Source organism: Sinocyclocheilus anshuiensis, unplaced genomic scaffold, assembly GCF_001515605.1.
Source record: "Sinocyclocheilus anshuiensis isolate Anshui unplaced genomic scaffold, SAMN03320099.WGS_v1.1 scaffold888, whole genome shotgun sequence".
In the NCBI taxonomy this organism is placed as follows: Eukaryota; Metazoa; Chordata; class Actinopteri; order Cypriniformes; family Cyprinidae; genus Sinocyclocheilus; species Sinocyclocheilus anshuiensis.
The window spans coordinates 631,661-644,611 of record NW_015549648.1 but is presented as its reverse complement, the minus strand read 5'-3'; the positions used below and the strand labels follow the sequence as shown (position 1 = coordinate 644,611).

The following is a 12,951-nucleotide window of genomic DNA, read 5'->3' as shown; positions in this document are numbered from 1 at the left end:
CATTTGATGCTGGATGTGGTGAATAAGCTGCCAGTGTTCAAAATATTGAATATGAAGTCATTGAAAACGATAGTTTTGAGAATATGGTTGAGATCGTGAATATGAGGCAGATGCTGAATGTACTGTGGAAGTGCGCTCTGACGATGACAGCGATGGTAAAATCATCTGCTCAAATTGAACCCTTTTAAGTTTCAAAAGGTAACGAAATATGCTTTCTTTTATTCTTCTGTAATTGTTCTTAAAATATCAAGAGTTTTTTGCTATTGCAGCAGTTAGAGATCCATCCATGCTGGATATATAGATCCGGGTCGCTAAAGACCCGAATATGTAATAATAATTGGCGAAACATTCATGCATTTAAGGGTTAAATTAAAAATGCTGCCAACTAGAACAGATTTCAAATGTAAACAGACCACATGTATCCAATGATGTTTCATGCTCTTCGTCCCCCTGAATGAGGCATGCTTGATGGCTTGTGGTAGCATTCTGAAGGGGTTGCATTTGGGCTTGCATTCATCCCAGTGGGGATGTAATACATGCTCTCTAGATAGCTTTGATCCAGTGATGACAGGCCTTTTGGTTCATTTTTTGGCATCTGGCTTGCAGGGCTTCCATACCTTAAGGAAGTCTGGTGAAGTGTGGTGGGCACAGGAGGTGGCTCCGGATGGCGAACTTGCGGGGCAGTACCTGAGATTGCTGGGTAAGATGGCACTGCATAAGGCAGGTGCCAGGACTGTGGTGCATACAACCCAGGACTGTGCAAAGAGGAGTAGGGCGGTACAGCTGGTGGATATAGCCCTGAATGGGACATTGCCTGATGTGGTATGAGAACTTCTACATACTGGCCTAATTCAGGATCAAACAGCATTTTTCTGAGTGGTTGCATTGGTACCTCAATGTAGAAGTATTTGCCAGTCTCAGGATCAAGAAGGACACGACGAGGACCTTGGCCACAGCTGAGCCCACTTGCATTCTCTGGATACAATACACCAGCTCCACCTGGACCTTCATTTGCATAATCATGGCCAAAAGATGGTGGCAAATCTTGAGGATTAAACAACTGAGGCCTGGGATCCAGAGTAGACATGTTAGCTGAATGAGAATACTCATGGTAGGGAGCAGGACCTGCTGCCTGAGGTGAAGGGTGACTGGCTGAGCGTCTATCTGCATGCAGCCCAGAAGCTGGTGGATAGTCATCACCATAGGATTGTGAGTTTGAAACAGGGCAAGCTTGTGGGTTGTGTAGAGGCTGAATCAAAGCTGAGGCATGAGGTATTGTAGTATTGGAGACTGGTAGACCATCTGGTCTGCACTGATGAGGACGTACTTGAGCTTGCGGAGGAGCAGCAGGACAGGTAAGGACTTGGCCTGGAGACCGAGAGGCTGCTGGTACCCGTTCCTGTGGACTATTGTTGGGATGTCCTTGATGCGAATGAGAACTTGGCGTGCAGGAGCAAGAAGATTGCTTAGTTGTTGGATGATACCTGCATGACCTATGTGGGGGTAAGTCTGAGAGCCGTAGTGGGCTGAAACTCTCCCGCTCATCATAGCTGGGAGGATCATCTAAAGCGTAGAAAAGATAGTCATCTGTGTGAAAACGATTATTAGATGATGCTCTTGTCACAGATGGTGTGTGGTTAAGGGCTTGTGGTCCTGATGAGTTAGAAGCAAAGGAACTATCTAGCATTGACTGGTCTTGACTGAATGATGGGGTCTGCTGCTGGCAAGTGCTGGTTGATTGCAAGAAAGCAGAAGATTGCTGTTGATCCAGACTGGCCAGTGTCTTTGTGGTGGATTTTTGCACAACACTTGGAGTTGTTGTGACTGAGATGGATGGTGGTTTGCAGCTTGATACAGCTGATACAGCCAGTCTTTTTGTATCTCTTGATGAAGTCTCATTTGGTTGATCCTTGTGTGTCACTGTTGATGGTGTTTCATTTTTCTTTGATTCACTACTTAATATTGTTTGGTGTTTAATAACAGACAATGCTTGAGTATCTGCTTTTGATGGGTCACTTGACACTGACTTAATTTCTGCAAATGACTGTTTATAGCTAGGTTTTGGTGGTACAAATGGCTTTAGTCTATCAGTGGATATTGATCTCACTTGTATGGGTAACTCAATCTCTTTTGATGCATTCACTGGCGTGGCATTATTTTTTGTACTGCCTGAAAAAGACCTCACCTCTGGCTTGCCAGATGTTGCTAAATAAGTTGGAATTTGTGTCATAGTTGTGGTGGCAGTTTTCTTTTTTTCTTGTTCCTTTGTTGAAGGTTCTTCTGTCAGTGTTCCCTTGGGACTCTCACTTAGTTGAGATGTTCTTGACAAATTGTTGACAAAAGCTGTTGGATTGCAAGGCAATGATGTATTTTCTGCCTTTACTTGTACTTCACTTGAAATGCTTTCTGATAAACATGCCTGTACAGGTACCTCAAGCCTGTTGACATGTTTAGCTGTAGCACTTGCACCTTCAGTGAGAACATCACACACTCCAATGTCAGCCTGCATCCCTTTTTCTTTCAGTAGCATGGATACGGAGTGGCTGCTGCTTGCAGCTGTCATTTGAGTCGAGTCAAGGATTGTAGGGGAAACAGTCTTTGTCTTGGATGTGCAATCCGGTACAACCACCAACGCAGAAACTTCTCGCTCCTTACTTGGGGGTCTAGGGGGCATCTTAGAACTCTGATCACAGTGAATGTAAGATCTTTTATTGATACTTTCTGATTCATGTAATCCATCTGTGGTTGTAGAGTGAGAATATGGTGCTTTTTGTTTTGACTCAGTCTTTGGCGAAGAGCCTTTGGATGTAATTTCAGTGATGTCAGCATCTCTTTTTGTCTCTGCGCACACCCATGGTTGTGATATTTTTGATATGTCAACAGGCAGATTTTCATCATGACAGTGGATTGCTTTGCTGCCTGATGTTTGTTTGTCCTTCCAACTGATGGCTTTACATTCAATGTGCAAGGTTGGAGGAGTTTGCGGCGGCTTCTCTCTTTTCCCTTGAATCACTGTCTCTTCTGCAGATGATGTTGAATTTGATGCTTTGAAAGACAGGTTGTATGTGTTTTTCACTAACTTCCTCACATCCCTAACTCTATGTATAACAGATTTTTTGTTGCTGTCATCATCGTCTTCTGTCTCTAAAACTTTAGTAGATTTGGTGCTTAAATCTTCTGCAGCTTTCTCCATTGCCTGAGATTCAGATATTTTTCTGGACTGTTCCAAGTCAGGGGACAAAAACACTTTCAGAGATGTCGTCTTTTTTCCTTTGATAGAAGGTTTCAAAGTTATCTCTGGGGTTTTCAACATAAATACACTCTTTCCAGCCAGTTGTTCCTGGTTTTCCGGTGTCATCTGGCGCTTTCTTATGTCTCTGGTTGTCATTCTGTTCTGCATGCTTATTGCTGGTGTAGCAACAACAGGACTTGTGTTACTGATACTGGCATTTGCAGAGTCACTTTTGTACTTCTCTTCAAGGTTGCTACCTACTCCCTCTTTCCTATCACTCTTGCTGTTTTGTATTTTGTCATCAACTTGTGGAGGGGCCACTATAGGCTTGGTTTCTTCCCTTGCAATGTTGCCAGCAACCTGAGCTTCCCCGTTGTTAAAGAACGCAGGTCTTAAGAATGGCTTTGGAGGAACTTTTGGAGCACACTTCTTCAGCTGACGATGTGAAATTCTCTCCTCTCCGACAGCAAAATCTTCAGATGAAAGAGTACATTCAGAATGCTGGCTAGAGCTTAAACTATGTTTCTCCATGGTACTTGGTACACCATCAAAAGAGCTGGGGCTGACATCAGGATGTTTGTTTTTATCTCCAGAAGGACTTGGGTCTGTACTTTTTGGTGTCTCTTTCTGAACATCCTGCATTTTCTTTGACAATACACTCTTGATAATGCAAGATGCCATTTGTGTCTTAGGGGAGCCATCATCTAAAGACAAAGACTTCTGCAAGGTCTTTTTCCTGTCATTTTGTGGTGAATCTGGCACCTCCTTGGAAACTTCCTGTTGCACAAAAGCTGGTGTGCTATGTTGACGAACAAGTGCGTCTTTTGAGCGTCTATATGTGGAGGGTGAATTGAAAATATTTTCATTGTTTCCTTTATGTTTTGATTCATCTGTGTTCCGCCTTAACAGCTGGATCTGCCTTTTAGGTACTGTCCTCTTTCCTCTACTGGACTCTTCCTTGCTCTCTAATGCAACATCCACACACTCAAAACTCCCCATTTCAAAGCGTTTGTTTGGGTCCAGGCCGTCACGGGGTAAAAAAGACGAACCATCGTTTTCATGTAACGCTGAGCCACGTAAATCTGCGTAGGTCATCCATGCAACAGCACCAGGGCTGTCTACAGTCGATGGCTGTGAAACATTTGTAGAGGACCTGTGGCTTGAATTGTACACATCCAAATAATCCACCTGAGGACTAGATAGGCTTCTGAAGGCCAGATCTGTAAACCACTTTACTTCATTGTCTGCTTCATCAAATTCACTTCCCATGCTGGAGGTCTCACCAGTACATTCAGGAAGAAGAAAGCCTGCACTGCTGTATTTACCCTGGGCAGCTGACTGGAGCCTCCTGGCACCACCCTTGTTCTCTTGTTGTGAGCCCTGAGCTCTGAGCTGACTCTGTTGCTGCAAAGTTGTTGGGTGCGACTCAAAATAACAGCGAGCTGGAATTCCCGACTTTGGGTCTTGACTTGAGAGAGCTGGGCTGTGGCCTGCAGACCCTTTTCTATTCCTGGCACTGAATGACAGCACAACCTGTTCCCCTCTGTAACTACTCTCTCCCATAGTCTCCTCCCCCTCTCCCTCCTTCTTTCCACTTTCCTCTTTTTCCCTGCATGGCTGCCTGTCAAATTCACCACCATTGTCCCTACTGATAACCCCTGCGCTTTCTCTTAATGCTACAGGCACTTGACTAAGCCTCTTGTCACTGCTTGGGGAATCATTTTTCAACATTTCTGTTCCCTTGTTCCTATCAAAAACCTCAACAAGGCATTGTTTCTTCTCTACAGATGCATCCCATGGACAAGGGGAGGTTGGTGTTCCACAGAATGTTAAATCAGTTGTGTTGTCAGTGACAATTTCTTGACTTTTCTCAATTTTTATTGTGGATGATCCAGAATCTGAGGTTTTAGAGGTTGAATCTTGTAGTATCTGAACTGGTGGTCCACTGCCTTTACATTCATCTGGGAGAAATGCAAGGCTTTTGAGGGTCTTTGTGTCAGCATGGTCATCAAAACAATCAAAACTGTCTATTGGGTTAGAGAAAGGATGACTAACTCCATCACAGATTATGGATAAACTCTGATTTTCTGCATTTCCAATAGTGATGGAAGGCTCAGGTTCAAGATCAGAGGATAGTGTTGTGTGTTTGGTATGGTCTGATGTAGCTGATGAGGGCCTTGATCTACTCTCTGGTGTTGGCAAAAAGTTCCTTGAGCTAGGTAAGACAGAGGTGTCATTTCCAAAAAGATAGCTGGAAGTTTCAGAAGAGTTGCCACAGACATTTTTTTCTACTGCAGGTGATTGTGCTAAATCTTCGGTTAGTATAACATTATATGTGATGCCTGGGGATTTTGTATTTTGTGGCAGAACACTATATGATATTGTTTTGATTTCAGGTGAGCAGGTAACCGATCTCAATTCCAGTGAAGGGGCTGGGGAATTGGGCTCTGGTGTAAGGTCATTTTCTCTGCTGTTTGGAGTGGAGGTAATGCTCCTTAACGCAGGTGTGGAATCTCTACTGCATGTTGGTGTTGCTGTGTAATCAGTTCCTGTGATGGCAGGAGAGGATGGTAGGTCATTAGGTTGCACTGAAAAAAACATTCTCTTATTTGTAGGTGATGGGCTGATGGTATAACCCATCGGTGAGTGAATTATTTCAGGTTCTGGTGAGTGAGCTGGAATGGAGTGATCAGAAAAGGAGTGCATATCACTGTGACCGCAGGGGGAAGATGTTGAGGCATCAGGTTCAGTTGAATAAACCCGTCTCTCATTTGTAGGTGATGGACTGATGTTGTAACATGGAGACGAGTGAATGATTACTGGTTCTGAGTGATCAGGAGAAGAGCAAATATCCCTGTATTCAATCCTTGTGACTACAGGGAAGGATGGTGAGTCTTCAGGTTCAGTCGAAGAAACGATTCTCTCATTTGTAGGTGATGGGCTGATGGTGTAACCTACAGGGGAGTGAATCAGTACTGGTTCTTGTGAGTGAGCAGGTGCTGAGTGATCAGGAGAAGAGCAGGTTTCATTGAACTCAGGTGATTCCAGTTTTTCTCTTCCAGCTATGGATGAATATACCAGTCCTCTTGTTTCAGTAGAAATGTCAGACACAGTTAGGGAATTTATTTGCACATTATCACTGGTAGGCAGTGTAGATACAGATAAAGTAGCACCATAAGTGTCCTCCAAGTCTGGAGTCTCCGATGTGTTCCTAACTTGAGTTGGACACAAATTCAGCAGCTCAGGTAAAGATCTACCTGTGGATGCAGGTGTGGAGGTAGTTTCCCTGATTACAGGGGAGGTGGAGGTCAATCTGGGTTCTGGCATGACACTGGATATGGGTAGAAAGTTAATATCTCTGTTTGAAGGTGAAGTAGACATTTCCTCCATAAGGCTGCAATCTGTTGGAGAAGGGTTTGACAGTTCTGATGCAGAGCCACTGTTCATCATCCCTTGCACAGAAAGAATGTTTTGCTCTCGTGGACTACAATAGATCCTGCTCTCTTTGTCCTCAGAAGACATCACAACATTTTGCTCAAGTGGAGATACTGCCAAAGATTCACAGTCTGACTCAAATATTTGTTTATCTAAAACTGGGCTTGTGCTTATATGTTGAGGTGTTTTAATAATTCCTTCTTGCTCAAAAACAGCAGGTTCTTTCTCTTCCGAAGAGCAGGATGTAGAATTAGAAGGTTTCTTTGCCGGATTAATCAGGGTGGTAGCTGGTGTTGAATTCACATACTGTGGTTCAGATGCATTTGTGATGGCCATTTCATTCACTGGGGCAGTGATTACTGACACTTGGGATTCTTCCCAGTTATCTGTATGTGAAAGGTCATTACTATTGACTTTGGATGCAGGTGGTGTGCAGTCTAGTTGGTTAAGTCCATTTTTGGAATCAGACAAGATGGATGATTTAGTTGGTGGTGAACGTGATTCCCTGGTCTCAGATGTGGAAAAATCTGGTGTATTTTCTGGAGAAGGTGTGTTGTAAGTGACTTCAGCGTTGTCGCTTAAGTCAGATCCATTGGCAGTGTGGTAAGATCCTAAAGAGTCATTGGCATCATCTACTGGAAAAGACTGATCCACTTCCCTCCTGATAAATGGGGCAGAGGCTGGGCTACTGGAAAGTGACGGAGACTCGCCGTCACCCCCAAAAATGTCACACAGGCAGGGTGTTTCAGATATGGCATTATGATGGCTGGGGATTGAAGTGATGTCAAAGATCTCCACACGATTTGGCCCTTCATGACTCTGCAGGCTGAACGTGTGTGGAGCACTGTGAAGAAACGAGTAGCTGTCGCCCTCTAAAACCCAGCGTTCCATTTCTTCACTTCAGATACCACAGACATTGGGTTGTCTCACTTGAGCCTTTTATAAATGCATGAGCTGGTCACTCATCAGTTGTTGAATGCTTTCAGACCTGAAACATCAAAAGAAACAATCATGAAAAATTTTTACTATAGGAATTAAATAATTCTTATGACAAATCCTAAAATTTCTATATAAAATATTTTCTTGTTAGCTTTATACAAAGTTTCTGAAAGCGACTGTCTATCAGAAATTATAGCTACTTGAAACAAATGTGTCTCTTACAAATAAAATAGTTTACAGTTTGCTTATACAAAATTATAATAATAATAGTAATAGTAAACAGGATTACTTATAAGGTTACAATATTACTCTTATGACTACTGATAGATATAAATCAAAGAAAACTTACTGATGCAAAAATATATACAGTAACTTTGCCGGTGTTAAACGGGTTTCAACACACATGCAGAAATCAAAAGTTCACATAAAAGTCATCAGATATGATACTTGCCTTTTTTTTTGTTGCTGTTTTCCATGTGGCCAGTTTGAATGAAACAACCCCTCCAGAGAACATTCACAGGGGACAGTTATGCACTGTACCATGAGCTGTGAATGAGGCTCCAACTGGGGAGTCCAGGTTTCCTGTGAGTGCCAAACTGACCGCTTATCATCACAGGCCACTCAGTGCACAGATATGTCCAGCCCCTCAAGCTAAGTCCAAAAAATGCTACGACTCCTGTACCATTAGCCCTGTCTGAGCTCACAGAGCCCAGCTATTTCTAACATTAATTGACACCACTTTTAAAAAAAAAAAGAGACACAAGCATGCACAAAAAAAGTACAGGATGAACCTGACCTGAAGCTTTTTTAATAATGCTTGGACATAGGTGCATGTCTCTGCCAAGCTTAATAGGGTGTTACAGCTAGGAGCAGGTGCTGCGATAGGATAGACGGAGTCTGTGAGTGGAATCTGACACACTTAGGCCAAGACAGTCATAGGAGCTCACTAATTTTAGACCTCTTCTATCAGGGGAAACTTTGCTTTGAGAGGCTGCCTAGAGACAATAGAGCAGTAGTTTTCAAACCTGTCCATGAAGTACCCCCAGCACTGTACATTTTGTATGTCTCCCTATTCTGACACACCCACTTCTTGCAGTCTCCACTAATGAGCTGATGAGTTGAATCAGGTGTGATACGTAGATGAGGGAGACATACAAAGTGTGCAGGGCTGGGGGTACTCCAGGACAGGTTTGAGAACCACTGCGATAAGAGGAAACAAAATGGCAGTTTTACAAAGTACACACCAACTGAACTTTAGTATTAGATTGCAACATCCAGCTCTTGAAAACTCTTCCTTATACCTAGAGTCTATAAATGAAGACTACAGCATAGGTAATTCAACCTAAAGATCTGCAATAAGTTTTTTTTTTCTTTTATAAACATAAGTTTGGGAAAGTGATTCTTTGCTTTTAGCTTGAAAATGCTGACAATTGAAAATTATTTATTTCAATAAAAAAAATGCATAAAATATAACCTAATGACCACTTGAACTTCCTGAGCTATCTTCTTTCCACATTGTACTGCCCTTTGTTCAGTGCATCAAAGTATATTTATTTCATGTGGTTACAAACTAGTCCATCGTCTTATGGGGAAAGAATGCTGAGCACCTTTGCGATGCGGGGATTTAGTGTTCACACCACACTACTTACAGAAATCCAAAAGCACAGCAGCTTGACAATACCAAGAATAGGTCTTTGATCAGCTCATGGACAGTCAAAACAGAATTCTGAATGACCATGAATTAAAGCTACAGACTTGCATTCTCATGGAGCCACCTGATATTTAAGACCTTTGACTGAAAGGTTGTGTGCTTTTACAGAGCAGAAACAGGATTAATTGCAGACGGCAGCACAAAAAAAAAGGTGTTATTTGTCTCTAGCACACTGTTATCTAGCACACTGTACATAAATATGCTTGCAGAAATCCCCCTGCAGAAACATGACACATTTCTATCTTGAGCTCAGTGTATTTAGATACTCTATTTTTTGACAAATATGCAGTGGGCAGAAACTGCCCCACAAATAAAACAGGCTTAGGAGGTCACTTGACAATTTGTATACAAAACACCACGTAACCTTGTAGATACGCCACTAACTCTATAATATATGTAGTGCAGGAAACTCTGATTTTGTCCTTATTTGGAGATAACAGACTAACTGAAAAAATAATTGCATAGTAAAAAGTCTATTTAAATGCACTGAATCTAATACTGCTAGTATTGCCTTAGTAACTTCCTGGATAACATCATGACTCAATCTAACAAAGCATATTCGCGTACTACTGTCCAACTGCACAGCAGTTTTATATGAGGTTATAGGCACACCCAAAAAAATAAAATAAAAGACCATCACTTCCCATGAACCCTTCTCAAAGTGATCTGTGGGTGTTCAGTTTATCTCAATTATTTCAATTTCTATTTTTTGATGTCAGAGTATAATCAACTCTGTTAATAAATAATGTAGCGTAATTGTTCTAACAAAAAATGTGTTGTTTTTATTTAGAAGATTTTTTTCTTAGAAACAGATATTCTACTTTAATGCTTTCAAAAGTTCAATCTCCGGTTTTTGGTTTTGAGGTCAGGAGGAGATCCTCTCCAACAGCTAATGTAGTTCAATTTCACAAGCTGAAAGAAAAAAAGCATTATTACTTAATGATTTCTTAAAATCCAGTTATCATCAATCTGCACTGTACAATATCAAATGCATACAAAGGAATATTGTAAGATTACTGGACGTCTTTTACATTTTTACATAATAACAGTACATGGAAAAGAAACAAATCTTATTTTATCAGTAAAACTTGATGAGCTGGCTGTGAAAGTGACTCACGTGAGGGTTTCAGTCTTTGTGCTCGAGAGAAATAGTACGGTGCTAATATCCCAGCAGCATCTCCAGGGGTCAAGAGTACGCCATTTTCTGACCAGAAGAACTGAATCCCATCTAAACACCAACCAGAGGGGAGAGGGATCATTACAACTTCAGCTCTAACATTGTTAAACCTATTCAACTTTAAACTGGTTTTAAAAATGTTTTCTTAATACCTGACATAGCTTTCGCAACATCAATATACACAGCTAGATCGCAACTCTGTCTCATTCCTAAAAACAGAAAAGAGACCATTTACAACTGTAAATAACCAAATAATGTATTTAAATCATATTTAAAAATCATATTCACATATTTTGTACACATATTCTTGGTCTGGACTGCTTTCTGCTATCCTAGTTTTGCCATTAAAATAAAATAAAATAAAGACCTCTATAAATTAATCTAATCTGAAAGTCACTCACCACTGATAACTCCGCCCTCTCCAGGAAGCCCAGGTGCCAGGTGTATGTGAGTTCTGTTCATTCTGCTGATGCCCTGACTGCGTATTGAGGGCCAGTGTTTCATATATGAGCCATGAACAGCTTCTCTCGGATAGTCTGGATCATCAAGTGCTACTGCTCTCAGCTCCAGATCTGTAACCTGAATGATACACATTATGTAACAACATTTATCAAAGTATATGTAAACTTGTGTCAAGCAAATGCTCCAGTGACCATGTCCAATTTTCAAATCTATTTTTCTACTGTAGTCTTTGCATGACCTCTGATCCAAACTGACCTTCACTGAGTGGCCCTGATTGGCTCGTATCTGAAGACGACCATCCTCAGGGTGGTTGCAAAGCTTGAATCGCTGTTTGTCGTTGGTGGCCATCACTCGTTCCACATCCTCCAGTGAAAACGAGCGGAACTGCTGATGAGCGAGAAGTTCCTCCACAAACACAAAACCATCTGTGGACAAGGACACATAATTGCAGACAGACAAAAGGGATGATTAAAAAAAACTAAATCCAAGGAATTATAATTAATGAATGAACCATTTGTTTTCTTGTCCAACAACAACAGTAATCATCCTCCGCTCACAAGCAATTACACATAACTTTGTAAGCAGACAGGGTGGGTGTTCTCATGTGGGTGTACAATCCTTATCATCAATCATACACTACATATCATCTCACCAGAGTTCATCTGCAGACCCATCTTGTTGGCACCATGACGTAATGCATAAGACAGAGATTTAGACAGACGCACATCTCTGCTCTGAAAAACGCAAAATAGAAATATAACATAATTCATAACTGTTCACAGAGGCTTTCAAAACTTTAACACAGTAAATGAGTAGTTACACAAAATATCGCTATTATCCTACATTTCACACTTCTCCACACAGGAGATGTGACCTGCTATACTTGTAACTGTTTTAAAAAGCATTTTGTTTTTCATAATGAAATTCATATGAGTTATTTTATATTTTCGATTCATTTATATTGAAACAAATACATTTGAAACTAAAATCTTGATTTTTGACCAAAATATAAAATTAACAAAATGACAAAAAACTGTTTAAATAAGAACTCGTTGTACATAATTATGGTAAAATTGTGATTGCCATGATTGGACACAGGAACTGATTACACAGCAACACCAACATGCAGTAGAGATTCCACACCTGCGTTAAGGAGCATTACCTCCACTCCAAACAGCAGAGAAAATGACCTTACACCAGAGCCCAATTCCCCAGCCCCTTCACTGGAATTGAGATCAGTTACCTGCTCACCTGAAATCAATGTTTGTGTAAAAATAGTCAATTGTAAGAAGACCACGGAAGTGATCAATCATGGTTACTCCCACCTCTTCATTCCGGTTTCCTCGCCCTCCTCTTCCTCTTCCTCTTCCTCGAGGTTGACAGTCCATTTATGACACTCGTCGTGATTGTATCATTCACAAACAGCTATCGGATATATGGCCTAATGCAGTTACATTTGTTTCTTGTAATTCTTCACATCCAAACAACTAACAACCATTCATCTATACGAATATTGTACATTTAAGCTACTTTATGCTTACGTTGCTGAAATTCACGTGACAACCGGAACAGAGGAAACAGTGAAAGCATTATTAATGAGCATCCAGCGGCCAGCAGGGGGCAGGAAAGACTTTGTTTTATATATATTCTGAGAGATTTTACACCATCTAGCGGTGATAAATGCACTGATGTATGATGTTTTAGATGAGGTGTAAACTAGTGATAGCTTATTAATAGAATATAACAAGAAATTATAATAACATTTGTGGAACACTTTCGCTACTAGCCAACAACTTAAAAAGAAATAAAAGTTTTCTCATGTCATCAATAATTGTTGAGATTTACAAGCAAATTATTATTATTATTACATAAGTTTTTAAACCAAAATATATCCCACCCCTCACAGAGGGGCACCAGTCGTTCATCTTTGTGCGGGGCATTACTGCGTCTTTCAGTCGTCCATCTTTGTGCGGATTATTATTATTACATAAGTTT

At 41.1% G+C, this 12,951-nt stretch overlaps 2 protein-coding genes across 8 annotated transcripts; both read right to left on the bottom strand.

Annotated features, from left to right (window-relative positions):
- Nucleotides 1-343: 343 nt before the first annotated feature.
- On the bottom strand, nt 344-7,680 carry LOC107660174 (mucin-17-like). Its single transcript, XM_016449418.1, has 2 exons — nt 7,604-7,680; nt 344-7,569 (listed from the first exon to the last, which is right to left on the bottom strand). The coding sequence occupies exon 2, from the start codon at nt 7,556-7,558 to the stop codon at nt 434-436; it is 7,125 nt and encodes a 2,374-aa protein (XP_016304904.1). The 5' UTR covers nt 7,559-7,569; nt 7,604-7,680; the 3' UTR covers nt 344-433.
- Nucleotides 7,681-10,073: 2,393 nt separating this feature from the next.
- Nucleotides 10,074-12,567, bottom strand: trpt1 (tRNA phosphotransferase 1). Of its 7 annotated transcripts, none has more exons than XM_016449452.1 (8): nt 12,498-12,567; nt 12,282-12,381; nt 11,609-11,690; nt 11,212-11,381; nt 10,896-11,073; nt 10,647-10,703; nt 10,435-10,545; nt 10,074-10,229 (listed from the first exon to the last, which is right to left on the bottom strand). In XM_016449452.1, the coding sequence occupies exons 2-8, from the start codon at nt 12,342-12,344 to the stop codon at nt 10,207-10,209; spliced, it is 684 nt and encodes a 227-aa protein (XP_016304938.1). In that variant the 5' UTR covers nt 12,345-12,381; nt 12,498-12,567; the 3' UTR covers nt 10,074-10,206. The 7 variants fall into 7 exon arrangements, with proteins under 7 accessions (XP_016304938.1, XP_016304937.1, XP_016304936.1 ...); XM_016449451.1 differs by having other exon boundaries at nt 12,282-12,397; nt 12,498-12,563; XM_016449450.1 differs by having other exon boundaries at nt 12,282-12,566.
- Nucleotides 12,568-12,951: the final 384 nt, after the last annotated feature.